Source organism: Guillardia theta (assembly GCF_000315625.1).
Source record: "Guillardia theta CCMP2712 unplaced genomic scaffold GUITHscaffold_9, whole genome shotgun sequence".
Lineage (NCBI taxonomy): Eukaryota > Cryptophyceae > Pyrenomonadales > Geminigeraceae > Guillardia > Guillardia theta.
In genome coordinates, this window is record NW_005434665.1 from 236,438 (window position 1) to 261,560 (window position 25,123).

Below are 25,123 nucleotides of genomic sequence, written 5' to 3' on the forward strand. Positions count from 1 at the left end.
GCCCCAAATGAACTCTATCTCTCTCCCCCCTCACCTCTAAACGAGCTCATCCAAAACGAGGCCTATCTCGTTGCCTGCGAATCATCTTCATACCTTCAGAGAGTCTGACTGCATCTTGCTTTTCAGTGTTGAATCGTCGAGCGGAATGGGAACCGACGACACGAAACGGCGAAGGAGCTATGCTGCGCCTCCTGCCGCTGTCCTCTGTGGAATATTCGTGCTCGGCATAGGGTCGGGAGTCATCCTGACCTTCATCGCAGCACAAGTTGTTTCTCGTCGATCAGGTGAGTGTGGAGTTATAGTTCTTGTTGTCTTGTATACTCTAACTCTCATTCAAGAAATCCTGGAAGTCAAGCCACAGAAGCTTCGATCCGGCATGCTGAACGCTCCCGGGACCTCACTGAGCCCTGCAGACAAGAAGAACGAGTTCTGGATCGAGACGATCTCTGATCTTCCCGGTCCTCGCATATACGTTCTTCACAACATTCTCACCAAGGAGGAATGTGAGTCGCTCAAGTCGCTGGGGGTGATGGCTGGCATGGAGAAGGCGCTTATCATCCCGTATGGCGGGAAGGAGCTCGTCGAATCATCCACTCGGACCAATACAGCAGCCTGGCTGGAGGTCTGTAGTTGTTTGCTCTTGAGTGTGTGTGTGTGTGTGTGTGTGTGTGTGTGTGTGTGTGTGTATGTGTGTGTGTGTGTGTGTGTGTGTGTGTGTTTGTTTGTGTTTGTGTGTTATCAAGGTCGTGATGTTGATTCGTTTCGGCAGTATCATCAAGGCCCGGTCGTTACCAAACTAGAAAATTTGTTGGCCAAAGTCACCAACACTGAGCCTGAGAACGGAGAAAACCTGCAGGTTACGGCGATTGGAGGATTTTTAGAATCTCTCGATTGACTTGTCAGTGAACAGATTCTTCACTATCAAACATCCCAGCAGTTCAAAGAACATCATGACTATTTCGATCCAGGTGATGGAGAAACATTCCTCTTGCATTGAAGTTGGTTGATGTCTGAACTGCAGCGACTGATCCTCCTGAGAACTTCGAGCCTGGCGGGAACCGGCTTGCAACAGCGATCATCTACCTGCAGAATGCTGAAGAGGGAGGAGAGACTGACTTCATGAAAATCGACACGAAGGTTGTTGATACAAACCCCTCCTCTACTCAACTTGCTAACACGGATAGTACAGGTGAAGCCAGAGGCTGGGAGTGCGGTATGAGCTCTCTATGAACATCCTTGTCCTCGAGTCCTGAGCACTCCCTTCTCCTTCATCTCTTCGTCTTCCCGCCTCTCTTGCCTGACTGACCCCCCCCTGTTAACCGCAGGTTCTCTTCTACGACCTGAAGCCTGACGGCTCCGTGGACAAGCTCACGATCCACTCCGGCAATCCGCCGAAAGGGTGAGAAGCTCGCGTCTTGTCGATGCTTGTTGCCTTTTCCTTCCTCTCAGCAACTTGTGTCCCCATGCTCGCTCTGCCGTGTTTGTTGTTTCTTTCTATTGTCATATCTCACTGTCTTCTCATCTTCACTCTTGATTTCTGGTGACTTTTTCTGTCAGGGGAGAGAAGTGGGTGGCTACCAAGTGGATTCATGAGAGGAGGTACCAAGGGCTTCCCAGGTTTGTTCTTCGATGAGGGAGGAAGGAAGGAAGGAGTCGGTAGTGACGGCGATCAACAGGCATGTAAAGAAGGCGGAGCCGGCGAAGAAGGAGGAGGAAGTGGTGGACAATGGCAAGTCAAGTGCTCCTGTGGATGCGGACACGGCGCAGGGAGCCAAACAGTGAGAGCGATTGGAGGATCTTGTTTCTAAGGGAGGAAGCTCTCTAACAGCTGTAGTTTTGTTTTCTTCTTGCTCCTTCTCTCGTCTACCCTCCCTTCCTCTCTCTGTCCTGTTCCAGCACGAAGAACGGGAATTTCATTGTATTTTTGACGTCACAGGCTCGAAGCTGTGATTTTTCTATTCTTTATTAAACAAGCTGAGGTTGTTGCGGTTTGACATACATAGGTAGAACGACACGAGAGGTCAAGACCAGATCCCCCCACAGAGTTGAAGCAGCAAGAAGCCCTGCTGTCCTCCTATCTCTTCTTCGGGCCCGGCCGAGGGAGATTGAGCCGCTTCCTTTCTTTCCTGCACAATGGAGTGAGAGGAGGTCGGCGGCAAGCAGAGCCCACAGCGTCATCGCCTTCTTCCCCAGCGCGTCGATCCGCTCGCGTTCCAGCAGGGTGAGCGGCCCCTTCTTCTTCCAGAGTGGCGCCTACACGAGGAGGAGGAAGTGGTGGTGGTGGTGGGCGATGACAATGATGATGAGGAGGAAGGAAGGAAGGAGGGAAGGGATAGAGCAAAGTTGAGGTGAGAAGTGGGCAGACGAACGAGGGGGAGGACGGAGGAGCGGAAAAGCAGCAGGGGGCAGGGAGTTAGGAGGAGTGAGGACGGGTGAGCGACGAAGCAGCACACATGAAGAGTATAACTCACCACTTTCTCGACCTTCTTCTCCTGCTTGTTCCTCGCGACCTTGTCGCGTCTCTTGCCTGACCCCGTAAAAGCCTCGGCCTCGTCGATGTACCGCTGAGCTTCCTCTCGCACCTCTGAGCAGCGAAAGTCAAGGAGGACGAGGACGGAGTCGTCCACGTACCTTGCGGGAAACCTTTTTCAGCCTCGCTGCAGAAAGACTCCCATCGAGATTCAGTCAGGTTCTCCTCGTAGACGACAATCTGAGGGGGAGGGTTTGAGCTGCAACAGACTCGCAAGGGAATGGACCGGATCTCCTTCGTCCTTGACCTCATGAAACGGCGAGAAAATGTCGTACACCTTCCCTTCCGTCACGTTGCTGCATGTGCGTCAGCCCCTGGTCTCTGTGAGGGGAGGGAGTACTTCAAAATCATTATTTTCTCATCCCAGGGCAAGGTACAGATGCCTTCAGGATCGGGGGTAGTACTGCAAGGCGATCAAGGGCTTTCCCTCCTGGCATGTCGACGTACCTGCGGGTGGGAGAGGAGACTCGGCTGCGAGCACCGTTCGCCTCCATCAGCATCTCGATGACCTGCAGACAAGGATGAGGAGAGGTCGAGCGTCGGTCAGGCGGCGAGGGCATCATCCACCTTTTGGTTCTCTATCACGGCGTTCTCATGGTCCTGAAAAACGATTGTTGAGCGAAGGAGGAGGGCGGGAAGGAACTAACGTACATGCTCTTTGATGTGCACGGCGAGATCCAAGGGATTGAAGAAACTCGCATCTTGCTGTCCGACCAACAAACTTCAGCGGCAGCCGGTCTCCTGCTCCGCCACCTCCTCCTTCACTTCCATGACCCCCCCCCAACCCCCCACCTCAACCTCCTGCTTACCAGGTGCGGGTTCGCTCCAGCTCGAAGCAGGTCGTAGACGATCCGACAGTCGGATATGGCGACCTGCCCTCGTTCAAATCTCATCCTCTCCCTTACTCGCTTCTCTCACAGCGTTGTGCAGCGGCGTCCTCCCCCTCTCCGTTTGCAGGTTGACGTTTGCGCCGTACCTGGCCAACATTAACAACCATCGGGGGGGTGTAGATGATGTCAAGCTCGGATCTACAATCACATCTGCCTCTGCGGACTGCTACCACATACCAACATTGCCATCATCAATATAGACAATGACTCAACCTGATGAGCAGCGTCACTGCTTTGTGCCTCCCTTGCACGGCAGCCCAGTGTCTGAACAAGGCGATCGAGTCAGGACGGCAGGTGGCAGGGATATTGAGAGGAGACGAACAACACGCGGAAGACTCACAGGGGAGAATCGTGGAAAATGTTCTGATGGTTCACACTGACACCTGACTCTATCAACCGGGTGATCTCATCTACACTGATTCAGCAAAATTCTTCACAGAAAGATTCACGTTCTACCCAAGTCTCCAAATTTGGCAGCTTCCATCAGTTTCCTTCCTTGAAAGTGATACTGACCATGCTCGTGAGAAGAGGGAAGATAACGGCAAGAGTAGCATGATCACAATCTCAACAGCCGACATGCAGCGAAAGTTGAAGTGCTTTGTCTTCATCACTTCATCGTGCAGGGCTCGGCCCATTCTCTGCGAGGGGATCATGAGGGAGGGGCAAGAAGCGGAGTCGCTCACGTCGTTGAACTTCCGATCGTGGAGCCAGCGATGCATTTTCATGTGCTTGAGGAGCTGAAAGAGAATGATCCCCATCCTTTCCCTCCTCCTGGCACTCGTTCAAACCTCAATGTCCTTCGCCTTGTTCGGCCCCACGTACACCTTGTCCCTGACTCTGACGTCAGCAGGGAGCATCACCGCAGGAGCAACGTCAGCACATGTCGAACGGGTCAAGGTTGTCCGGCTGAAGGCACGAGTCAGGCGTCGGCGACTGACATGGCCAGGCAACCAACCTCGTACTCGTCATGGTCGACCTCCAAGTCCGAGAGTGAGAAGCTGCTGTCATCCTTGATCTCCTGATGGCTGGATCAGATGTGACTGCATGCTCCATTACCGACGCCATGCCTCCTTGTGCTGTCTCTCGTTCTTTAAGGCCTCCTCCATCAACCTCAGTGTCCCGTTGAACATCTTCTTCAGGTCTGGGTAGACCTCGTCACTCTTGTTGAACCTGGAGGACACCGCGTCAACAGGAGGAGGTACAAGGATGAGGCAGGAGAGCTCTCCTGTCAAACTGATCCTGCAAGTCTGTCAACCGCACATACTCGTCAGCACGGGGCGGAGAGATCGGCAAACGGCTCACGGTCAAAGATCAACCGGTCGGGATGCAGGTGCTTGTATTCATCCTCCCATGAGGAGGAAGGGTAGAAATCGAGTCCTCCTCGAAGACAGAGAGAAAGTTTCGACACTCCCTGGACTCGATCCAACAAGATGCCGGACGGAACAGCAAAATTCACAACAACCATGCACAGCAGCAGCTTGAGTCGCATCCTGGCTCCAGCTCCAGTCTCCCCCCTTCCCGCTTCGGATTCTTTCCCTCTCCCCACCTCCTACTCTGTTCCCCTTCACCTACCGCTCCGGTTTCTCTCCTCAGTTCCTCTCCCCGTCCGCTTCTCACGCTGCTCCATCCTCTCCTCCTCTCTTTGATTTCCCCTGTGGAGACAAATAAAAACAATTACCGGCCGCATCCTGTACCTATGCAGCTGAGGCTCCTGCCGCTCCTCCTCCTCCTCCTCCTCCTCTCCTGCCCTTCGTTGACCTCACTACCCTCACGATCCTCTGCGTTTGTTCCCTCTCCCGTCGTGCACGCGTTAAGGCGGTGGGACAGCGCATGCTCGCTGCAACCGCAGGCTGTGGAGGACCGGGAAGTGATAACAGCAACCAGACTGTGAGGACCGTCCCACTTCCTCATGGCACTGACGTGCCCTGCAGATGGATAGACGGCTGGGTCGTCGGCCTCAGCCTCTGCCCATGGGCGTGGTTGGTCCGCAAACCTCCCGAGCTCAACCTCTCTGTGATCCGGTCGGAGGCAATGGAGAGGGATGTGAAGTCAGTGGTGATGGCAGCGCGGGAACTGGTGGAAGTTCATTCTCAGATCAGTCGAGACGACGGAAGGAGGGGATTTGCTACCACTCTGCTCATGTTCCCGTCGGAGAAGTACGCAGGAACTGATCCGTATACCCTGGCCAACCCGTCGGACGCTGCAGATCCCTCGGCGATCTGCGGAGATTTCCCGGTGATACTCTCTTTGCATATCTACATGACATGTATCGGCCAACAACTGACTCTACCTTCTTCACAGAGGCTGACACGTCTCTGTCAGGTATCTTGCAATCGTCTGAGGAGGCTGACTGTTGTGGAGGAGGAAATGACATGATCACGCATCTCGTTGGGACTGGGCAGGAAGCTCTTGCTGAAATGCCTGTAGACTTGCTTGCATTCCACCGGTAACCTCAGATGTAAGGGAAAAGAATCTTACATCAGCTTTCAGGTGGCGATTCGATGAGGGTCCTGGCTGTACCTCCGACTTCGAGGATGCTGCTCACTTTTCAGTTCGATCCCCGTAGCATCTTCTTCTCTCTTAGGCTGTCTCTCTTACAGCTGCTTCTAGCTACCCGACCCTTCAACTTCTCGTCAAGGATGACTTGAAGTTTGCTCGCCGGCAATGGGCGGCATGGCAGGTGCGTAATGTCTTCACTTGAAACGATGCTGTGCACATACTATGCTGTCAAGATTTTCATGGATTGCAGTGCTGAGAAGATGATTGAATGCTGCCATGATTATTCAATTGCAGAGAAGAAAGAAGGCTGAGGAGTTGAGCACGTTGGGACTACTGTTCGCCAACAAAGACAAGCTGAGGGCCATTGGTCGTGGTACAGGGACATGTACCATTGGAATCTTATGCACTCATGTAGGTTTCGATGCTCTTGCTCGCCAAATGAGAGAATTTTTGAGTTCAAGGGCCAACTCTTCCGCCAGACTAGAACATTGAGTTCAAGAGCCAACTCTTCCGCCAGACTAGAACATTAGATGCGGCGCAAACAAACAAACCATTAAGAAACGAGAAGAATCCTACTTGGTATCATCTCTCCTACAGAAATTACGGTCTGACAATGTAAATAAACGATTTTTTTTGTTTATGTTCGAAATATTTTACATTTGGAATTTGATCCTTTTACATAATAGAGCAAGAAGCCGCAGTGTCATACGCTAAGCTGGAAGGTACGAACAGTAAATATACTTCAAAACCAAGGCAAACGAAAACTCACGCTCTTCCATCCGTGCAATCTTGGCAGCGGAACCATTGGGCAGTGGCAGGCTTAGTGCCCGGTGGTCGTACAAAACTGCGAAAACACAAGTCATTTCACTTCGAACCCTACAATCGAACAAAACAACTGCTAAAACGAAATCAAACATAATGAAATCTTCAGCTTCTTTTGTCTTGACACATCTCAGAACGATCACATTCAACTCATAGTGCTACTACATTGCGGAGAAATCTACACAAAATATCTCCCATCCTGCAGTATTCAAGACATGGCAGGATCACCTTCGCCCGCATCGTCTGCACGTCGGCAGTTCCCCAGGAACAACAGGCTAATGAGCATGAAGTGAGTAACCAGTGGGTGACGCTAAGAGGAAGTCAAATGACTTGATACCCGTGCATAAGAGGTGTCAGCAGGATTAGCATTCAACGGAACTACAGGAGTAGCGACTGGCACAGCAGATCCATGAACAGGCTGACCATACTAAGAACAAGGTCAAATCTACATGTGACGTAGGATTGTATCATCCTCACCGCCTGATATGGAGGCGGAGGCAGATCAGGAGCAGAAGGCTGGGGGGGTTTGTTCGGCTGCTCAAAGTCCATGCCGCAGGATCCACAGAAGCGACCTGTGATCGCCGCACCGCATCGCGGACAAGGCATTGCGAAAGTTTGGGTACAAAGACAGTTCCACGAGGGGGTGGGGTTGTAACCCGAGAGGTGTAGCTGTTAGAAAACGGTGGGTATTTTTCAGGACAAAAAGGGGGTACTGTCTTATCATTGAAGTATAAGGGGTGGGGTAGGTAGTTTGGAGACGATGAAATTTGAGGGCCTGGCCGTCCAAGAAGTTCGAAACCCGAGAGGTCCGGTGTCTCCGATGGTTATGAGCCCTCGTTTCTTTAGAATGCAATTTTATGAAATTGTACCATGATCCTGTAATAAGGTTTTAATGGAGATTCTTCCCGTACATCGAAGATCTGCTGTCGAACACTCTGTACCAAATACATACATTTATAACACTTTTGAAAGCAGGTACAGGAAATGTAGGGGTAGTGGCACGTGGAATAGATGGTAGGGGTGCTTGATGATTGCACGTGCCCCTACCCCTTCTTCACTACCCCTACCCCTAATTTCCCAGTTATTTGATCCCCTCCATCACCTCTCCGCTATCTCTCTATGTCCACCTGACCACCCCAGCTTTCATCTATGAAACTACCCCATCATGCACCTGGACCCAGATGGACAAGCAGGGGTCTTCCAATAATTCTGTGTTCACGTACCGGTGAGATGTGAAGTATGAAGTAGGGGTACTACTTGTAACTAAAGTACCCCCACCCTTCCATGCCCTTGCAGGGGTCCTTCCCGCCATGCCCGCGCGTACGATCTAAGAGCAGGCGGGCGAGTGAAGTGAAGAACAGAGGAGAACGGCAGGCGAGGAGCAGGGAACGAGAGAAGAGAGAAGAGAGAAGAGAGAAGAGAGAAGAGTGATCGTTTAAAGGGAAGGGAGCTCAAGAGAAGGCAGAGGGAAAGCGAGTGTATCGAGTAGGCCTGTTGGTGTTGAAAACGGCTCACATTTGCAAGAGGGTGTCAGGAATCGAGGTGACCAGGGTTGCACAACCAAAGCATCTGTTCCCCTGCTCCACTTTTGTGGTGTACTACCGCACTCTCAGTCCGAAGAATCAATAGGTCAGTGTCATGAACCCTCCTTGATTGAAGCTGCAGTACTGACTAGGATGTTGTCAGAACAATCAAACAGTCTTGATTTAGACGGAGCCTGATCAACGCAGGTTCACAACTTTTGTCACTGTATTTCTTTCGAATCTCCCAACTCTTTCACAACTTTTGTCACTCTATACTCTCTGTGTTTCTTTCGTATCTCTGAACTCATGGATACGATCTCTTCTGTTGGCTTATATGATGTGTTAGTCTCAATCCCAAGATAATGTACGGAGGGATGCAAATGCCTGTCCTGCCGGTATGTCGAATTGCCAAGTTTTTGAACTCTTTGTTGATGATGTTCTTCCAGCCACCATGGCAGATGGGTATCGATCCTGCTACGGGAGTGCCCTACTACTTCAATGTTGCAACCAAAGTCACGCAATGGGAGTACCCCACCTTGGCTGGTAAACCCGACTCTTCCGGTAAACCACCCGAAGATTCAAAGGGCAAGGAGGGTGGCATGAATGGCAATGGTCCAGTCGTGAATGGCGGCCCCCACAACAGAATGGGGGCTTCCCATCGAATCCCCTCTACATGAATGGCTTCAATCCCTCTCTCAATAACCTGATGGGAAGAGGGCCTGCCCCGCGAGGGAATGGAGGTGGAGGTTCGAACAAGGGATCGAACAAGAACAAGCAGCCTTTTGAGGACCTTACTAACATTCCACATGATGACCAAAGCTCTTGTCCGAAGGAAGTTGTTGAGTGGAGAAAAAGTCATGAAATTACGGTTGCAGGTGGCTGCCCAGGTTGGTTGCTTGAGTTGATGTACCAGAGCGACTCTGACGCATTGTTACAGATCCCTTCTTTACTTTCAGGGAGCTCCCTGTTCCACAAGTACTTCAGGATCAGTTGTTGCGCGCTGGATTCTCTGGCCCATCCGTGATCCAAGCACAAACATGGCCTGCTGCGTTGAAGGGCAGAGATGTGATTGGAGTTGCCAAGACGGGCTCAGGAAAGACTCTTGGGTTCCTTGTCCCAGGTTTCATGCATATCATGAATGATGGACTGAAGAATCCAAGGATGGGACCCTTGATTCTTGTCCTTGCACCGACTCGCGAGCTCGCTACCCAGATTCAAGAAGAGTGCATAAAGTTTGGGTCGTGTATTCACATTCGATCTTGCTGTGTCTATGGTGGTGCGCCCAAGGGACCACAACTGCGTGAGCTGAGAAGTGGAGCTCACATCGTTATTGCAACCCCTGGCAGATTGAATGATTTTCTTGAACAAGGAATGATCAATCTGCAGCAAGTTTCATATCTTGTGTTCGATGAAGCTGATCGTATGTTGGACATGGGATTTGAACCTCAAATCCGCAAGATCCTGGATAGAATTCCTGGGAAACGGCAGACCCTCTTCTATACTGCTACATGGCCGAAGGAAGTCAGAAGACTTGCAAGCGACTTTTTGGACAAACCGTGTATCGTTTATATTGGAGACACAGACACACTTGTTGCGAACAAAGATGTAACCCAAGTCATTAAGGTCATTGATGACAGATTCGGTGAAAAGGATATGATACTGCAGGACATTATTCGAGGAGAGGGTGTTGGATCAAGAATCATAATCTTTTGCTCTACAAAACGTATGTGCGACCAATTAGAGAGGAATCTCAGTCGTATGGTACCCTGCGCTGCAATTCATGGTGATAAAGACCAAGGACAGAGAACTAGAATTCTCAATGATTTCAAGGCAGGACAATGCTGCGTAATGATCGCTACTGATGTTGCGGCAAGAGGCCTCGATATCAAGGAGGTCAAAGCAGTCATCAACTACGAATTCCCAAGCAACACAGAAGACTATATTCATAGGATTGGAAGGACAGGTCGTGCTGGAGCAAAAGGGACTGCTTACACTTTCTTCACAAAGAAGGATGCTTCCAAAGCTTCTTCGTTGATCAAGATTCTCGAGGGGGCAGGCCAGGAGGTTCCACCTCAACTTCGAAATTTCTGTTTTGGAAGCTATCAACAAACAGGCAGCAATATGCAGTTTGGATCAGGATACTCCCGGGGCATGCCTAGACCTCGAGATGATGACAAATTTGGAAGAGAGACAGACCGCTTCGGTGACAGGTCCGACAGCAGTAGGGGATTTGCTGCAGAACAGGACAAGGTCAGGGGGCGCAGCCGCAGCCGCAGTCGAAGCCGAAGCCGTGGTAGAAGTCGCAGATCTCCACGATCTCGCTCTGATCGCAGCCCACGTCATCGCTCCCGATCACGATCTGCGGACAAAAGTCGCTCGAAGCATAAGAGATCTCACTCGAGGTCTCCAAAGCGCAGCAAGAGATCGAGGTCGCGAGGCAGGGACAAAAGCAAGGAAAGGGAAAAGGAGAAGGAAGGTGAGAACGACCGGGACAAGGAGAAGGACAAGGAGAAAGACAGGGAAAAGCACAGAGACCGTGATCGGAGTCGGAGCAGGGACAGGGACAGGGACAGGGATCGTGACAGGGACAGGGACAGGGATCGTGACAGAGACCGGGACCGAGATCGAGAAAGAGACCGTGATCGTGATCGCGACCGAGAGAGAGATAAGGATCGTGACAGGGAAAGGGATCGTGAGAAGAGCAGGAGGTCAAGGTCCCGCTCACATCACAAAAGGAGTAGTCGTGACAGGAGCTCTAGTCGTCACCGCAGGCATTGAAGGAGCTGAGATCCTCAGTCTGCACTAATTATCGTGGCCGTGATACAGCAATAGTGTCTAAGTAGCTCATAAACTATGAATCGCTGCAGAACGAATCGGCCAAAGGAGGAGCCAACCAGCAGGCTTAACTTTACTAGAACATCGGGCTCACTAGTTCACTTCTACAGGTCCCGTCAAGCACTGTTCTCTCGGCTCAGCACGCTTCCTTCTATACTCCGCAGCGTCTTCATGAACCCTCCGACAGACGAACTCAAACAGCGGGGTCAAATACTCCTGCTGTCTAAGGACGGCGAGCTCTTCGATCTGATCCATTGGTTTGTTGAAGCACAGCGTCCCATGTTTGATATAGGTCACGTGGGTCCCCCACTCCTCAAGCCCATCAAAGATATGAGTTGAGAACAGGATAGTCACCGATCTTTTCTCGTTTTCTTCCTGGAGAAACTGAAGCAAACTCTGTCTTGCCAGCACGTCAAGATCGGTAGTCACCTCATCCAAGAGGAGGATTGCAGAAGGTTTCAAGAAAGCAAGCAGGAGTTGAACTCTGCGCTTCTTTCCATCACTGAGCTGGTTCACACGCCAGTTCAAGTCGATATGAAACTTATCCACGATCATCTGCATCCTGTCACGGTCCCAGTCCGATAACAGGTCCAGCATGCTCCTGACACTGCAGTCCCCCCTTGGCTGCCACCTCTCACCAACAATAGTGCATTCTCCTTGACGCCAGATGTTGGTCCCACAGATGATTTCAACAGATCCACTGTTGCCAAGTCTGTTTGGCACGTATGCCTCCTTTCCAAAAACCTTGACACTTCCTTCGTAATGATACATGCCACCAACGATTCGAAGCAAGCACGTCTTTCCTGCCCCGTTGGCACCTACTACGATTGATCGACATCCTTGTGGGAGGTCCATGCTCACGTCACTCAGCGCTCGTTCACCAGAGGGCCATGAGAAGCTGGCGCTTCTAAGGGAAATGGCGGATTCATTCATGGCGCTCAAAGATAATATGTGGTTGACCGAGAGATCCTGTCAACAAGAACACTTACGATGGATAAGATCAGAACTGAGACGCAAGCTATCAAGTTCCCGTGCTCTAGCTCTGCTTGCCTATGCCTGAACCTATGCCTTCCTGCAACGAGCCAAGACGGTGTAGCGTAAGAGAAGGAGAAGCACGCAATGGGGAGATACAAGGAGGAGCGTGAGGGATCGGGGTCCTTGTACGTGCAGGGAGAGCTGACTACCGGTGCTTTTGAGCGATTTTACAAGAGAAAGGACGCGGTGGTTAGTGGACCCCACCCTCACAAGATCAGCAATATTCTTCTAGATTATGGGTGGGTGAAGTGACCCACTCACAACACCATTTATGGTAGAGAGAGGAGGGTGGGGGGGGTTGGGGGAGGGTAGGGTCATGGACCCACCCCCAGAAGATCGTGCTTTGGACCTAGCATGACCAGTGTAAAACCGTTGTGTGCTCAAAATTTCTCTATAACGGTCAACACTTAAACGTAACGGTCTGAAACGCCCAATTAAGTTTAACTAATAATGATAGTAGAAATTCCTTTCAGTTTTGAGAGAAAAGGGTCTTCAAATATACTCCAGATATTTCAAATTTATTTCAAAATAATCGAAATCGAGAGCCGGACAGCTGTCAGGGCTCAACATGGTGCTGGAAGCAACGGTGATCTGGTATGGCCGAACATGAAATCTTGCAATACTTTCGAGGAACACATGTCTTTCCTGATGATGTTTCTTGTTTTTGGAGTTCTGATCATGTTCTTATAATCTGAATTTGTTGATAGTTATGATAATTGTTGTTTTTGCAATGTTTTAAATTTTCAATTGGTCATGCTTAATCTTCATCGCGTATGGAATGAATTCTGTTGTTTGGAAGAAGATTTCGTGCATTGCACAAGTGTTTCTCATTATATTCGTGGTTTGCGCTGTCTGACTAACATTTTCTTTCTTGACAGTGTGGACAACTCTGAGTGGATGAGAAATGGAGATTATCTTCCGACTAGGATGGAGTCTCAAGCTGACGCAGTCAATCTCATTTGTAACGTGAAAACCCAACAAAATCCTGAAAGTACAGTTGGAGTGATGACTATGGGAGGACGAAGGTAGAACATAATTTGCTGTGTACTTGCACTGATTCATTTTTCAAGCCCTGAGGTTCTTGTGACACCGACTCATGATCTGGGAAAGATCCTCACTGCTCTTCACAATGTCAAGATTACTGGCTCTTGCAATTTCTGTTCCGCTATTCAAGTAGCTCAGCTTGCGTTGAAGCATAGGCAGAACAAGAATCAGAGACAGCGCATTGTCGCATTCGTCGGCAGCCCACTTGAAGATGATCAAAAAGATCTTGTGAAGCTCGGCAAAAAGCTCAAGAAGAATGATGTCGCTGTAGACGTTGTCAATTTTGGTGAGACGGCAGAAAATCAAGAGAAGCTTGAGGCATTCATCGGCGCGGTGAACAAAAATGAAAATAGCAACCTTTTGACCGTCCCTCCCGGGCCTCACATTCTTTCGGACATCATTATCTCTTCAACAATTTGTAATGACAAAGATAATCAAGGCATGATGGGAGCTGGCATGGGAGGTTCGAGCATGGGTGGTGGATTTGAGTACACCGATGACGCGATGTACCCGGATCTTGCCATGGCTCTTCGTATTTCTGCCGAAGAAGAAAGACAGAGGCAGGAGCGCGAGGCCAAAAAGGCTGCAGAAGAAGGCAAACCTGCAGAAGGCGGATCGACTGAACCAGCAGCTGCCTCTGCTCAGGAGACTTCAATGTATGAAGACGATGACGATATGCTTCAACAAGCGCTGGCCATGTCCATGCAGCAGGCACAACCGAATGCTAGCACATCAGAAGCTGCTAAGGAGGGTTCAAGCGCAAAGGCGACAGGAGGGGCTGAACCCATGGAGGAGGACGACGAGCTTCAGAAAGCACTGCAGCTCTCGATGGCAGGTGACACAGGTTCAGGTGCTGCTGCCCAGGGTCTCTTGCAAAACGCTGAGTTCCTGACCAACGTTCTTTCATCCTTGCCTGGTGTTGATACCTCGGATCCCCGTGTTCAAGGAGTTCTTGTCGGGATGAAAGGAGAAGATGGAGAGAAGAAGGGAGACGAGAAGTCGGGCGAGGAAAAGAAGGATGATGAGATGAAGGATGGGGCGAAGTAGAGCAGCTTGTTGGAAACTGAGCTTCGGTGCGTAGGGCAGCTGTCAAAACCTGAAACAATCTCCTTGAGGAATTGTCAATATATCACAAATTGTCGTTTCGATTCTCTGTGCTCGTGTTGCAATTTTCACAAACTCGTGGGTGAAAAGAATCCTCATTTCATTTTTCGATTCTAAACCTCTAAAAGATCATTTGCCGAACACTTGCAGTTTCAGTCCAGATTGAAACGCAGTAAAAAGTTGCACATCATCTCAGTATCTTCTTGTTCCTCTGCACCAGTTGCGATGCTTCCCATGTTGCCTCTGAGTTTTGCGGTTTCCACACGAAGGCACAAAATTAAAAAACGGAGGAGGGACCTCTTCGAAACCTTACAGTCAACCATCTTGAAAATCTCGTCGTAGTTTGCTTTGACAAGATTAAATGTGGATTCTCCGCGTGAAGCAAATCTTGCGTCAAAGATAGTTATAATCTCATTCTCCTCATCATCACTTGTCTCATCGTGATCATCCATCTTCTTGCTCCCAGTCTCTTCGTCCTCGTCCTCGTCCTCGTCCTCTTCCCCCTCCATACTATATGTAAGACTCATTTCTTCTACAAAGCCCTCATTGTCATCTTCATGCCAATAGCACTCCATAGTTACAAGAACGGTGCCCGCAACTGATTCGATTGCTATTGTGTTGCATACACTGCAGTATTCGTGCCGAGGACCAAGAGTCCAGTCCTTATCCTTGGATTTCGTGTGGGAGACGACAGCACACTTGGAAAAGAGCTCTTTCAAATGCTTCTTCTCTTTCGTTTCGAACAGGACCTTTTCTCCATGATGAGAAAGAACTCTTTCGAACATTTTGTTCAGAGTGGCCGTGTAAAGCATGTTCCTCACTCCTTCTTTCACCTTCAACACGAGCATTCAGCACGTTAGCGTCCAAATATCTAAAAGGGTACCTGATCAAAAGCTTCTTCTAGCTCTTCGACAGTCTGAAGCTCTTCGAAGACAGACAATGTATTCCCCACTACCAACTCTACCGGAGAAGAGTCATGTAGCATTTCGCAACCTCCATCACAGGATTCATCGTCGCAGCAGCCTTCATCGATAATTTCTGCAGGAGTTTCCTCCTTCTTCAAACCCTTCTTTGTCCTCTTCGTCGATACTTCATCGCTTGTAGATTCTTGCCGTCTCTTGTTCTCTGTTTTCTTGGTCATCGCACCTAACATGCAAGATATCAGCGGGAGTTCCTAGAGTTTCATCCATGTCAGGCATGCAGACGTTGTGGCTATCTGTTTCCGCCGATCCTACTTCCTTTCGTTGGCTTCTCTCATCAAGCATCAGCTCTCCTTCCTTTGCTTCGCCCTATCAAACTAGCCCTTGTGCCTTCCCTTGCGACAAAGGAATCTTTCGCAGCTTCACGTGCCGCAGTTGCGGCAAGTCACCCCCCCGGGCCCGCAGCCTCTCCATCGGGCCCCGGCGCGGCGCCGCTCCCGAGTCCACAGGCTCAGTGGGCGCGGCCCGGCCGAAGCGGCTTAGTTAGTTATAGTTACTAGTTAGTCGATTGACTCCAGGCTCGCCGGATGAATGGCCGCCAGGAGGCGAGGCTCCGAGGCTCAGTGACTGCCACCGTGGCCTCAGTCGGAGTCACTCCGGCGGTGCACTCAGTGCGGCAAGACGGAGTCCGGCGGACTCCCCGGGCCCGGACCGTTGACGCCGGGTACGGTCAACGGAGTCACGGCCGGGTGCCCTCAGCCGGCAGCCTGAGACGGACGGTCCATCGCCATGGCCAAGTTGGCAGTGGGCCAATCATGACTACCGGTTTCAAGTTGGTTCTCGCTGTCTTTCTTTTCTGAGTCGCCGTTTGGCCTGTGCGACAGTGTCAGGTTCAACGTCCAAGCCTGAGTGACCGGCCGGGCAGGTTCAACCGTCCGAGTCAGCCTGTACGGTACGGTACTCCAAGTCAGCAGTGGCACTCCCGAAGTTCAGGCAGTCATCACTGAACTGAGGCTCTACACTACCTACTTTTTACTCAAAGTTAAGTTAAAAATCAGTACGAGGACAATAACTCCGCTGCCAGCAGTTAGGAAAGGCCGGGCCACACACCTGGCAGTGCGCTATAATTCACCAACAAAGCCCCCAGCCCACCCACCCCTCGAGCCCCCGTTATGGCTCCATGCTCCTTCCCCACCCCCACCCCCAGAGTCCCATTCCTTTACCCCCAGTTTGGCTCCATTTCACGTTACTTCGGCGTACCCAACCCATTCATAATGAGCAACTTATTTTTTTTAACCCACCCTACACATGATTGTGTGAAAATGGGGGTGGTATCCGTCTCTCACAAACTTTTTTTTGCGATTACCACTGATTTTACTACGAGCATCGCTCTACACTTGCCTTCAACAGCTACGTGCCTGAGTTGCTCCTGCTCACCTCGCTCTCCTCTCCATCTTCCCGCCAGTCAGTCAGTCAGTCAGTCAGTCAGTCAGTCGGTCAGTCAGTCAGTCAGTCGGTCAGTCAGTCAGTCAGTCAGTCAGTCAGTCAGTCAGTCAGTCAGTCAGTCAGTCAGTCAGTCAGTCAGTCAGTCAGTCAGTCAGTCAGTCAGTCAGTCAGTCAGTCAGTCAGTCAGTCAGTCAGTCAGTCAGTCAGTCAGTCAGTCAGTCAGTCAGTCAGTCAGTCAGTCATCTTTCTCACTTCCTCCTTACATCCCCGCCACTTCCCTTTTCTCTCCAGATTCATGAGTCTTGAATTTCCGGCGGCCGAAGATGTCTTTCTCCCAGTGCTCCCCGACGACCTCTTGGTCATCGATACCACCTGTAAAGACCTCCATCAGCTTCTTCAGCGATCGCTCATCAGGTCAAAGCCCCAAGGCCGAGCCTGTACCCGCTGTCGTCGTCAGAAGCTGCGATGCGACCGGCTCAGGCCGTGTCTGACTTGCTTGACACGGGGTTGTCGGGAAGAATGTGATGCAGAGATGGGTGCTACCTCCTGCCTTGCTTGCAAGACATCAAAAACAAGGTGCGACAAGATTCGGCCTTGCTCGACGTGTGTAGCTCGCAGGAGGCCGGAGGAATGCAGAAGCGGGTCCAAGCCCAGGTCGAAGCAGTCTAGGACGAAAAAGACTGCCCCTTCCTTGGAACGAACGCCCTCGCCATTGACTCCGATGACTATCAGCGGACTTGAGACTCTTCGCCCTCTTATCGTCCTTTCGTCGAGGTCCGGCTACAGTGAGTCGTCGGTCCTTCGGCTCATCAACGTCATGGGCCCCGGTTTCCGGACAGTCTTGAGCGCCATGGCAGCTCTGGTCGCCGACCTAAACGCCGTCCGTATCCGCAAAGGTGAAGCTCTACTTGACGGTGACGAGATGCCCTCCCTCCTCTCGCGGCCACACGTGCGAACAAAAGGAAGCAGATGGGCTGCCTGGACGGTGCACTGCGGCGCAGGAGGGGGCGAGCGGGAGAGGATCGAGTTTGAGAGGGGGCTGGACTTCCTGTGGCGGGACGATCTTCCTGAAATGACTGAAGGAGACGAGAGTCGTACGCAAAGGCTGGTTGAATGTGAGCCAGGGAGGATGGAGCGAGAGATGCCGACGTCCGACGTAGAGTATCTGTGCATGCTCGTAGACGAGCTCCTGTCCTACAGGAATGCTCGGACAGTCATGTACCACAGGCTGTGCGGCAGGTCGGTAGCAGGGCTACTTGAAGACACCATCCTAGTGCGATACACTACCGTGAAGGAGGAAGATGAAACTGGACGTCTGGTGAACAGCTCACACCTGCTGGAGGCGCTTGAGGCCGAGGAGTGGGAGCAGGAACAGCGAACCCCCGCAAACAGGTGAGGAGAGGATGAATCTTGTGAGAGAAGAAGGGGAGAGAGGAAGAGGAGAGAGGAAAGGGAGGGAGGAAGGGGAGGGAGGAGGAGGAAAAGGTGCTCACGGGTTTTGTTTGGCAGGTCCACGTACCTGCAGCTTCGAAGCTACTTGGGAGAGGAGCCGACAGGCGAGGAGGTCACGAGGGCGCACCGGACGGACATGGTGAGAAGGAGGCAGGGACCAGCTGTGAGGAATGGGAGCTGACCATAAGATGATACAGTTGTTCGAGGAGGACTTCAGCAGCATGGCACAAACATTGGAAGGGCAGCAAAGGATGGAAAGGATGCACTTGTTCATGGCAGAGAAGCATTCAGAGCTGGCAAGCATCGGATTCAGCCATGATGTTTTCATTCAAGACGACAGTTCAATTTGTAGTAGCATCTCTCCAGAATTGAGCATGATATTGTGAAGGTGAAAGAGAGATTCAGTAATACACGAGATCGCAGTAAAAAAGACACATTACAGTAATTAAATTGGAATTGGGACATGAAACACTGTGTCAGGAAGGAGGAGATCTTCAACACACGGAGTCTGTTCTTACCTCGGACGACAGTGTATTGAAATACACCACCCTGTCATCGGAGGATCAGTAGAACGAGTCAAGGGATTTCAGTCTGATAGGTGCAAGTTCAGAGCGCAGCAATAAAATAGTTCTTGTAGCATGAGAGAGTCCGCAGCATGACAACCAGTGTCAGCTTTGTCTTGACATCAACATTCAGTCGAGTATGGAAGAAACTTGTCATGGTGGTATCGCTGCTGCTCTGTCATAATTTGACTGTTTAATCACGTGACAGGACAATGATAGTCGGCTGGTCTACCCACCACCTCAAGTCTTGCGACACGTTTACCCTCCTTCTCTTTCTCTCCTCTTCATCAGCCCCCTCCGCCTCCATCTCCCCCTCCGCCTCCGTCTCCTCCACCACCGCCTCCCCCTGAAACAAAAGTCAATCGATGCAAGACTCACGAGTCAGCCAGGTGTATCAAACCTTGCGCAAAGAGAGCTCCAATCTGCTCGACGTGTCAACGAGAGAGTAGATAAAAAAGTCACAACACCTTGCATGCTGGAAGTGTCTGAAAGACGATCAATCCTGGGCCCGTGTACTCCGTGTTGAACAGGCCCTGCCATGGACAAACTCGTTACATCATGTCTCCTCCGCAGCTCAGCCAACCTTTCCCCGCAAAACATCATGGCGCAACCTCCAGCTCGTCGGATGCTGACTTGAACAGAAGAGGACACCGCAAGCATGCAATCCTGCGGGTACATGATCCTGTCCCTTCATCCCACCCTGTCATGTACCGTATCAAGAATGTACTTCTCCCCAGCAGCAAGGGTCTTCGTAATGATCTGCAGACCCTGTCAGTCAACTTATCACATCCCTTACTCCTTGCAAGTTCACCGTCCCGCTCCCGCAGAGGAAGCAGATGCCGTTGCCTGCGGGTCCGTCACCTCCACACGCGGCAGCAAGGGGGCATCATCACCGAAGAGCTTCGTCTGCAACAAGTTCCCTTGACCGAGACACTCCGTGAGCGATCGAGGGAAGAAAGTCTCAAACCGCAGCTCGCTGTTGACAACCAGCGTCAGACATTCAGAGGCGTTCTGTGCTATTGTACCTCCCCGTCGTGGCGAGGAAGGAGCCTTTCTGAATGGTGATGCCGCTGGTACAATACCATCACCAACACAGCAGCATTAACGAGCAAAGAGATCACGAACAACGGCTTACAGCTGCGTTTGACACGAAATGGAGGGAGGGAGGGAGGGAGGGAGGGAGGGAGGGAGACGAGAAGAAGGGATGGAGGAGGGAGTGAAGAGGTTCTCAGTTTTTACCTGTAGACTGACAAATCGATGGGGATGACCTTGGAGGGGAACATGGATGTTGCTGAGAGAAACTTGACTGTTGATGACTCATTCTTCCACTTCAATCTGAAGATATCCTCGCTCGCCATGAAGGCTCCGAATGGATTTCGCAATGAGGTGCTGGGCTTCACTCCTTCGTCTGCGTGCACCATGCTCCCCGGTTGCATCATCACTTCCTGAACCGCAGCATATGAGTCGCCCAAACTCTGAGAGTTTCCTCACACCTGCCCAGGCTCAAGCTTGAAGACTATCAGTTGCGAGTCACTGCCAACGATTTGCCATGGAGCTGAGAGGACAAAGAGGGAGAAAGAAGGGTCACTGAAGCACTCGAGTAGTGATGTACTACCTCCTCGGAACGACAGCTTCGAGCAATCAGGAAGAGTATTCAGCCCGCTCATGTCCAGTGGAGCAAGCGCCTGGGCAACCTGGCAGACATCGAGTCTCAACCAAAGTACTCGATTGGTTGGAAATTTTCAGGTCACCGGAATGCCCTGAGCCCCTTCGACTGGACGCACGCTCATCGTGACAACAACAAATTGTTACGAGGCTCGAGATCGATCCTGTACAATCGTCATGAATAGTTTCCTGGTCTTACTTCAACCCGGGCCTGCCTGTCTGCCTTGCTCCCTCTCTATCTCTATCTTCTCTGTATTCCTCCTTCTCTCTCTCTCTTTCTCTCTCTTCTCTGCCTGTCTGCCATTGCTCTCAAAAATGTAATTATTAGTTTTACAACACAACAATGTCGTACTGATTTTAACAATAAAAGGGGCGAGTACATTGTTTGGAAAATTTACTTCAAGTACGGGTGGTATGATTCTGAATACCCCACCAAGGATCTTGAGTTTTCAGCTGTTTAGTAGGTTGGGGTGACAAGTATGTATCCACCACCACGGGTAGTCAGTGTATATATATGAATTGACAATCGCCTTGGGTTTTCATCAGATTTAAAATGATAAACTTGTAAAATCTACTAGGGAGAAACTGCAAATTGTTTTTAAATTTAAAACAGATGCACCGCTACAGCTTTGTGGTACAAATGACCGAATTTATAAAACCTTTTCACTTGTCCAGTACAAGTTTTATTAGTACACTTGGGAGGCATTACGGTCTCATGTACGACATGGCCCACTTGCTAAAGCTCATGCTCTGCACGTAGATGGTGCCAGGACCTGACGAGCCGTCATATCCCTCCCTTCCTTCCTCCCCCCCCCCTCCCTCCCTCCTTCCCTCCCTCCGTCCCTCCCTGCTCCGACCTCTCAATCTCTCCGCTCCTCTCCCTCCCTCCCTCGTTCTCCCTGATCCCAAGGGATCCCTTCAATGGTGCTTCACCTGTGAATTTGGCAGTGCAGAATCCCATGCCACCGCAACAGACTACTCCAGGTCCACCCGCACATGCTCCTTCCAGTTTCACCTGTCACCGTCAAGTTACTCCCGACATCGAAAAGCCAGCAGAATCTGCACTTTCTTGTCCCAAGCGAGCAATGCAGTTGTTTGCACGACAACTACGACGTGTCAGCACATAATAAATCGTGGCAATAGAAGTAAAGATAGTCAAGAGCTGCACCTGATTCGCCTTCTCTCAAAGTCTTCTTCATAACCGTACCTGTTCGCGAGCGGTCATATCCAATAACATACACGTCTCCACACAGCAACGGCTTCTACCTCCTCCAGCGAGGAAAGAATAACCACTACCCACGAGGGATGGGATGCAGCATCTGCATCAGCCGATGCCAAGGTCACTCTCTCACACAAGACCAGATTCATCGAGTACCCCAGCCCAAGACAGCAACACTGACTGAAGCTAGGCATGCATCTGACATGGTTGTCAGTGATACACGTGCGCATTCTCTCTTCCACTCACGAAACATTGAAGTCTGCATCCCTCCCTACAGATGCAAGCCATGACTGGCGGGTGATGTACAGGCCACTGCAGTGGAGCAGTGAGGGTGAAACCGATCAAAGAGAGCACAAGGATCAACCTAGTATGCTCGTTCATCGACACCGGGATGATCTGATATTCCAATGAGTGCCGACAGACGAAACAACTTGAAGAAGAGCTAGCTCACCTTGGATGGGTAAGGGGGCGAGACTGTCACATGCTGCATCGCACTTAGCACACAAGAAGCCAGTCAACGTTGCTGCATGAGACCTCCAGCCGGCCGTTGACGTTCTTGTAGTGCGTGCGACAGCACAGCTCTCCAGCACACCAGCACCGTTTGCATCCGTTGAAGCAGCCCCCTGCAAAAGGCAATACGCCAGTGAGTCTTCGCTGTCTGCTTTCATGCTCTTCTCATGAGGTTACCTGTGGTGAGCTCCGGCTCTACCGTACCCGTGGTGGAGACCATAGCTCCTGGCTGGCACATCACTTCCTGCAAGCACAAGTTACTGACAGTCAAGTCCGTCACCAGCTCCTCTTCTACCTGTCCTTGTTGCAGTACCGCCAGCAACGCCTGTATGTCATCGCCAACCACTTGCCAACCTTCGCCCTTGATCAACATGTGTCAGTGTCGATCATGGTTTTGCACCATGTCACAGCAAACCTGCTCATTTGAGATGCCGGAAATAGTGAAGCCTGACTCCTTCACGATGGGGTCTACAGGGAACGAGTAAGGCATCAATGTTATCTTACTAGAAATTCTTCTACCATCGTTCATGGTAAGAGGAGTGGGAGGCATATACGACATGCCTTGTTGCCCTGCGAACGCGCCGACTTAGTCCAGTCAGAGCGGATCAAGTGAGAACAAGAATGACACTATATGGTGGGTCAAGTAAGTTTTTGGCATTGTGGTAGTAGACTCAGTAGAGGACTTTTAGGCTATGACGATGAATGATTGTTAGACATGCTTGCTGTAACTGCCCGCAGTGCAAGGCGCTCACGATCACGATGCAACTGCAGGGGAGCTGAGATGAAGCCATGATCGGATCAACGGTAAGAGAGCGGCAGGGAACACCAAGACGTGTAGCGAGGAGGGAGGAGCAAAGCGAAGCAGCGGGGACTGTGGAAAAATAATTTTTAAAGATTTGCTTTTAAAATATGTAAAATACTTGTTGACACTTATAGAATGCTTTAAAATGTGGTACTGTTTTACAAGTGGGTGAAGTGCAATGGCGAGAACAATGTTTCTTCATGCCGGGATGGCGACGGGCAGGAAAGAATGGGGACACAAGGAGACACAAGATGGGGAGTGTGAGATTGTTCTTGAAGGAGGAGTGCACGATGAGGTAGTAGAAGTACGTAGACAACAAGTGCGAAGGGATAATGCTGGAGGGAGTAAGAGGAGGAATTACACGTATAGGGGAATATGATGTAGGGGGACAAGGAGTTGCTGTGAACTCCAGGAATGGAAACACTTGGAAGTATTCCGATGAAATCCAAGAGTACGACGTTTGTGTTACAAGATTTTCTGCAGGATAGTCTTGCGGTACAAAGGCTCTTAGGCAACGATCTTGTCCTCTGCTGCTTCGAACGGCTTTTATGTTTTCTGCTCATAGCACATATGATGTTGCATTCATGTTGAAATCTTTCTAAAAGATCTGAGTGTAAGTTGTTGAGACTGACTTCGCCTTCAGACAAGCGTTGTCCAGCATGTCCAACTACATTCCGAGCGCGGTGGCCAACATCGTCGCTGTTCCCGTGCAAATGTCCATGGATGGACAGTCTCCCCTGGAATCCTGCGGATGGGAGGCAGTAGACATTCACTCGCACGGTGAAAACTGGAGTGTGGTTGGCGAGTCTACTCAAGTTCTCATGGCGAAGCTCCTCAGCGAGCAGGTTTGTGAGCTTGTCTTACGGTAGCTGTATGAGACTTGATGCACAGGAAGTGCTGACGGAGCCGGGGGGGATGATGATTCACTCCTCAGGCATCAAGCCGTCCATGAACATGGGAGGACTGTGGTTGGGTATACGTCGAGCGTTCTGTGCTGGGGAGTCGTGCTGTCGCGTGCAGTGGAAGAATCATGGTGAGTCGCACTTGAGGAAGGGGCTCGGTTCAAACCTGTTGTTTCCAGAAAGTCAGCCCAAGATCATGACGATTCATCCCTCCTTCCCGTCCAAGGTTGGTCGGGAGGTTTGCCGGACAAGCACGCTCACAGTCAGTGCGATTGAGCAGGTTGTGCCGGTCAACCTGGACGAATTCCAGGGATCCATGTACATGAAGCGAGCAGCCTGGATGGCTTCACTGAATACGTGAGTTAGTGCGCTTCTTCAAAGATGATGGCAATGACGACCAAAACTTGACAGACAACTGGAGTTTGACATCAAAATGGCTCCATCCTGTACAGCTGCTTGGTGTGCGGGGCAGGTCTCCATTGGCATCGTTATGTTGCTGGGTCTGACGTGCTCGTGGGGACCCGTCAGGGTTGCTGCTTGACCCTGGTCAAGGGTCGAGGACTCACCTTTCTCAATGTTGGCGGAACAGTGCTGAAGAAAACTCTGAGAGACGGTTGCTACTTCCCGTCTTCCCTTGACTTGAGCTGAGGCCCGTGCAGGTGAGAAGGTTTTCATCGACACGTCTGCGCTGGTTGCCTGGGCCACGACGGTGATGGTTCGCTCCTGCTACCACCCTTCATTCTCTGTTACAGGCCACCATCAGCGCGGAGCGAGCGGGGAACTGCTGCACCATTGTCAGGGTGTGCAGGAGAGGATGAGGGGACTGACTGGGTTGCTGCAGTGTTGTGGTGGGATGGGGTTGGCCAACACGACCATCACTGGTCCGGGAGTTGTCTACATTCAGAGCATGTCGAGAGAGAAGGCTGCGCAGGTACAATGACCGTGCCTAGGGTGCTGCCGCGTCATTGGGACATGTAACGGCTGTCAACAGGGATACATGATGGCTGCTCGCGCAAACAGCAAGTAGATCGCTTCCTGGCCCTGATCCTCACATCTAAACCTTTTGATGTGATTCACAACTCGGCCCTTGACCTCTACACCTGGGATTCGGGAACGACAGTGCGGGACTGGCACGTCAGGTTCCGAGGCATCCGAGAACTCAGGAGCCGCTAAGGGCTCCGAACTTCGGCGGATCCAGAACTGAATAAACTGATCATAGCCTGATGCCAAGTGAATCTCAGGCTCTCAGACTCACTCACTCACTGCCATGACTGACAGTTATCAGTCACCAGGCACTCAGGCTGTGTTGGTATGGATGTTCAAACTGATACTCGTGCTTACTTTAACAGCTGCCACTCTATG

The 25,123-nt window shown here is 51.0% G+C and overlaps 12 protein-coding genes across 12 annotated transcripts; 6 read left to right on the forward strand and 6 right to left on the reverse strand.

Annotated features, from left to right (window-relative positions):
- Positions 1-124: 124 nt before the first annotated feature.
- Positions 125-1,984, forward strand: GUITHDRAFT_150687 (hypothetical protein). Its single transcript, XM_005839030.1, has 9 exons — positions 125-284; positions 339-622; positions 770-856; positions 911-968; positions 1,022-1,137; positions 1,190-1,213; positions 1,326-1,399; positions 1,558-1,617; positions 1,677-1,984. Exons 1-9 carry the CDS (start codon positions 146-148, stop codon positions 1,780-1,782), a joined length of 948 nt encoding a protein of 315 aa, XP_005839087.1. The 5' UTR covers positions 125-145; the 3' UTR covers positions 1,783-1,984.
- Positions 1,985-2,021: 37 nt separating this feature from the next.
- GUITHDRAFT_102011 (hypothetical protein) lies at positions 2,022-4,909 on the reverse strand (the record flags this gene model as incomplete). The annotated part of the gene is made up of 19 exons (XM_005839031.1): positions 2,022-2,126; positions 2,472-2,584; positions 2,632-2,710; positions 2,757-2,826; positions 2,978-3,039; positions 3,098-3,130; positions 3,182-3,235; positions 3,340-3,402; positions 3,449-3,506; positions 3,634-3,684; positions 3,761-3,830; positions 3,877-3,928; positions 3,981-4,058; positions 4,104-4,157; positions 4,209-4,251; positions 4,301-4,326; positions 4,376-4,418; positions 4,477-4,590; positions 4,737-4,909. 19 exons carry the CDS (start codon positions 4,907-4,909, stop codon positions 2,022-2,024), a joined length of 1,341 nt encoding a protein of 446 aa, XP_005839088.1.
- A 207-nt stretch (positions 4,910-5,116) lies between these two features.
- Positions 5,117-6,411, forward strand: GUITHDRAFT_133844 (hypothetical protein; the record flags this gene model as incomplete). The annotated part of the gene is made up of 6 exons (XM_005839032.1): positions 5,117-5,307; positions 5,352-5,686; positions 5,743-5,866; positions 6,031-6,100; positions 6,214-6,292; positions 6,335-6,411. 6 exons carry the CDS (start codon positions 5,117-5,119, stop codon positions 6,409-6,411), a joined length of 876 nt encoding a protein of 291 aa, XP_005839089.1.
- Positions 6,412-6,539: 128 nt separating this feature from the next.
- On the reverse strand, positions 6,540-7,358 carry GUITHDRAFT_150688 (hypothetical protein). The gene is made up of 3 exons (XM_005839033.1): positions 7,219-7,358; positions 6,689-7,168; positions 6,540-6,634 (listed from the first exon to the last, which is right to left on the reverse strand). Exons 1-2 carry the CDS (start codon positions 7,345-7,347, stop codon positions 7,052-7,054), a joined length of 246 nt encoding a protein of 81 aa, XP_005839090.1. The 5' UTR covers positions 7,348-7,358; the 3' UTR covers positions 6,540-6,634; positions 6,689-7,051.
- A 1,612-nt stretch (positions 7,359-8,970) lies between these two features.
- Positions 8,971-10,346, forward strand: GUITHDRAFT_65410 (hypothetical protein; the record flags this gene model as incomplete). Its single annotated transcript, XM_005839034.1, has 2 exons — positions 8,971-9,151; positions 9,202-10,346. Coding segments are annotated over 2 exons (1,326 nt in total), but the record flags the coding sequence as incomplete, so codon positions are not given.
- An 846-nt stretch (positions 10,347-11,192) lies between these two features.
- GUITHDRAFT_65510 (hypothetical protein) lies at positions 11,193-12,038 on the reverse strand (the record flags this gene model as incomplete). Its single annotated transcript, XM_005839035.1, has 1 exon — positions 11,193-12,038. A coding segment is annotated over one exon (846 nt), but the record flags the coding sequence as incomplete, so codon positions are not given.
- Positions 12,039-12,689: 651 nt separating this feature from the next.
- On the forward strand, positions 12,690-14,325 carry GUITHDRAFT_84740 (26S proteasome regulatory complex, subunit RPN10). The gene is made up of 3 exons (XM_005839036.1): positions 12,690-12,728; positions 13,013-13,159; positions 13,205-14,325. The coding sequence occupies exons 1-3, from the start codon at positions 12,703-12,705 to the stop codon at positions 14,223-14,225; spliced, it is 1,194 nt and encodes a 397-aa protein (XP_005839093.1). The 5' UTR covers positions 12,690-12,702; the 3' UTR covers positions 14,226-14,325.
- A 109-nt stretch (positions 14,326-14,434) lies between these two features.
- Positions 14,435-15,423, reverse strand: GUITHDRAFT_133848 (hypothetical protein; the record flags this gene model as incomplete). The annotated part of the gene is made up of 2 exons (XM_005839037.1): positions 14,435-15,115; positions 15,166-15,423. 2 exons carry the CDS (start codon positions 15,421-15,423, stop codon positions 14,435-14,437), a joined length of 939 nt encoding a protein of 312 aa, XP_005839094.1.
- Positions 15,424-17,180: 1,757 nt separating this feature from the next.
- On the forward strand, positions 17,181-18,486 carry GUITHDRAFT_102017 (hypothetical protein; the record flags this gene model as incomplete). The annotated part of the gene is made up of 3 exons (XM_005839038.1): positions 17,181-18,040; positions 18,158-18,239; positions 18,298-18,486. 3 exons carry the CDS (start codon positions 17,181-17,183, stop codon positions 18,484-18,486), a joined length of 1,131 nt encoding a protein of 376 aa, XP_005839095.1.
- Positions 18,487-18,950: 464 nt separating this feature from the next.
- GUITHDRAFT_102018 (hypothetical protein) lies at positions 18,951-20,453 on the reverse strand (the record flags this gene model as incomplete). The annotated part of the gene is made up of 11 exons (XM_005839039.1): positions 18,951-19,009; positions 19,064-19,085; positions 19,131-19,196; positions 19,375-19,422; positions 19,475-19,509; positions 19,557-19,639; positions 19,689-19,733; positions 19,903-20,108; positions 20,157-20,218; positions 20,279-20,357; positions 20,415-20,453. 11 exons carry the CDS (start codon positions 20,451-20,453, stop codon positions 18,951-18,953), a joined length of 744 nt encoding a protein of 247 aa, XP_005839096.1.
- Positions 20,454-21,033: 580 nt separating this feature from the next.
- On the reverse strand, positions 21,034-22,616 carry GUITHDRAFT_161312 (hypothetical protein; the record flags this gene model as incomplete). The annotated part of the gene is made up of 14 exons (XM_005839040.1): positions 21,034-21,101; positions 21,262-21,343; positions 21,394-21,434; positions 21,497-21,535; positions 21,595-21,647; positions 21,704-21,745; positions 21,794-21,859; positions 21,912-21,943; positions 21,999-22,031; positions 22,082-22,170; positions 22,235-22,301; positions 22,353-22,418; positions 22,473-22,525; positions 22,577-22,616. 14 exons carry the CDS (start codon positions 22,614-22,616, stop codon positions 21,034-21,036), a joined length of 771 nt encoding a protein of 256 aa, XP_005839097.1.
- Positions 22,617-23,500: 884 nt separating this feature from the next.
- Positions 23,501-24,984, forward strand: GUITHDRAFT_150692 (hypothetical protein). The gene is made up of 10 exons (XM_005839041.1): positions 23,501-23,704; positions 23,751-23,892; positions 23,941-23,987; positions 24,042-24,118; positions 24,173-24,233; positions 24,290-24,374; positions 24,421-24,470; positions 24,514-24,555; positions 24,603-24,692; positions 24,753-24,984. Exons 1-10 carry the CDS (start codon positions 23,519-23,521, stop codon positions 24,786-24,788), a joined length of 816 nt encoding a protein of 271 aa, XP_005839098.1. The 5' UTR covers positions 23,501-23,518; the 3' UTR covers positions 24,789-24,984.
- The last annotated feature ends 139 nt before the right edge of the window (positions 24,985-25,123 follow it).

What these genes read in the sequence shown, in the direction of transcription:
- GUITHDRAFT_84740 (XM_005839036.1), top strand. Translation starts at nt 12,703, where the DNA reads ATGGTGCTGGAAGCAACGGTGATCTG. An exon ending in CTGGAAGCAACGGTGATCTG is followed by an intron (nt 12,729 to 13,012) that starts GTATGGCCGAAC and finishes CTTTCTTGACAG; the next exon opens with TGTGGACAACTCTGAGTGGA. An exon ending in ATGACTATGGGAGGACGAAG is followed by an intron (nt 13,160 to 13,204) that starts GTAGAACATAAT and finishes TCATTTTTCAAG; the next exon opens with CCCTGAGGTTCTTGTGACAC.
- GUITHDRAFT_150687 (XM_005839030.1), top strand. Translation starts at nt 146, where the DNA reads ATGGGAACCGACGACACGAAACGGCGAAGGAGCTATGCTGCGCCTCCT. An exon ending in AGTTGTTTCTCGTCGATCAG is followed by an intron (nt 285 to 338) that starts GTGAGTGTGGAG and finishes CTCTCATTCAAG; the next exon opens with AAATCCTGGAAGTCAAGCCA. An exon ending in AGCCAGAGGCTGGGAGTGCG is followed by an intron (nt 1,214 to 1,325) that starts GTATGAGCTCTC and finishes TGTTAACCGCAG; the next exon opens with GTTCTCTTCTACGACCTGAA.
- GUITHDRAFT_150688 (XM_005839033.1), bottom strand. Translation starts at nt 7,347, where the DNA reads ATGCCTTGTCCGCGATGCGGTGCGGCGATCACAGGTCGCTTCTGTGGA. An exon ending in CTCCGCCTCCATATCAGGCG is followed by an intron (nt 7,169 to 7,218) that starts GTGAGGATGATA and finishes CCTTGTTCTTAG; the next exon opens with TATGGTCAGCCTGTTCATGG.
- GUITHDRAFT_150692 (XM_005839041.1), top strand. Translation starts at nt 23,519, where the DNA reads ATGTCCAACTACATTCCGAGCGCGGTGGCCAACATCGTCGCTGTTCCC. An exon ending in ATCCCTCCTTCCCGTCCAAG is followed by an intron (nt 23,988 to 24,041) that starts GTTGGTCGGGAG and finishes GCGATTGAGCAG; the next exon opens with GTTGTGCCGGTCAACCTGGA. An exon ending in CGAGAGAGAAGGCTGCGCAG is followed by an intron (nt 24,693 to 24,752) that starts GTACAATGACCG and finishes GGCTGTCAACAG; the next exon opens with GGATACATGATGGCTGCTCG.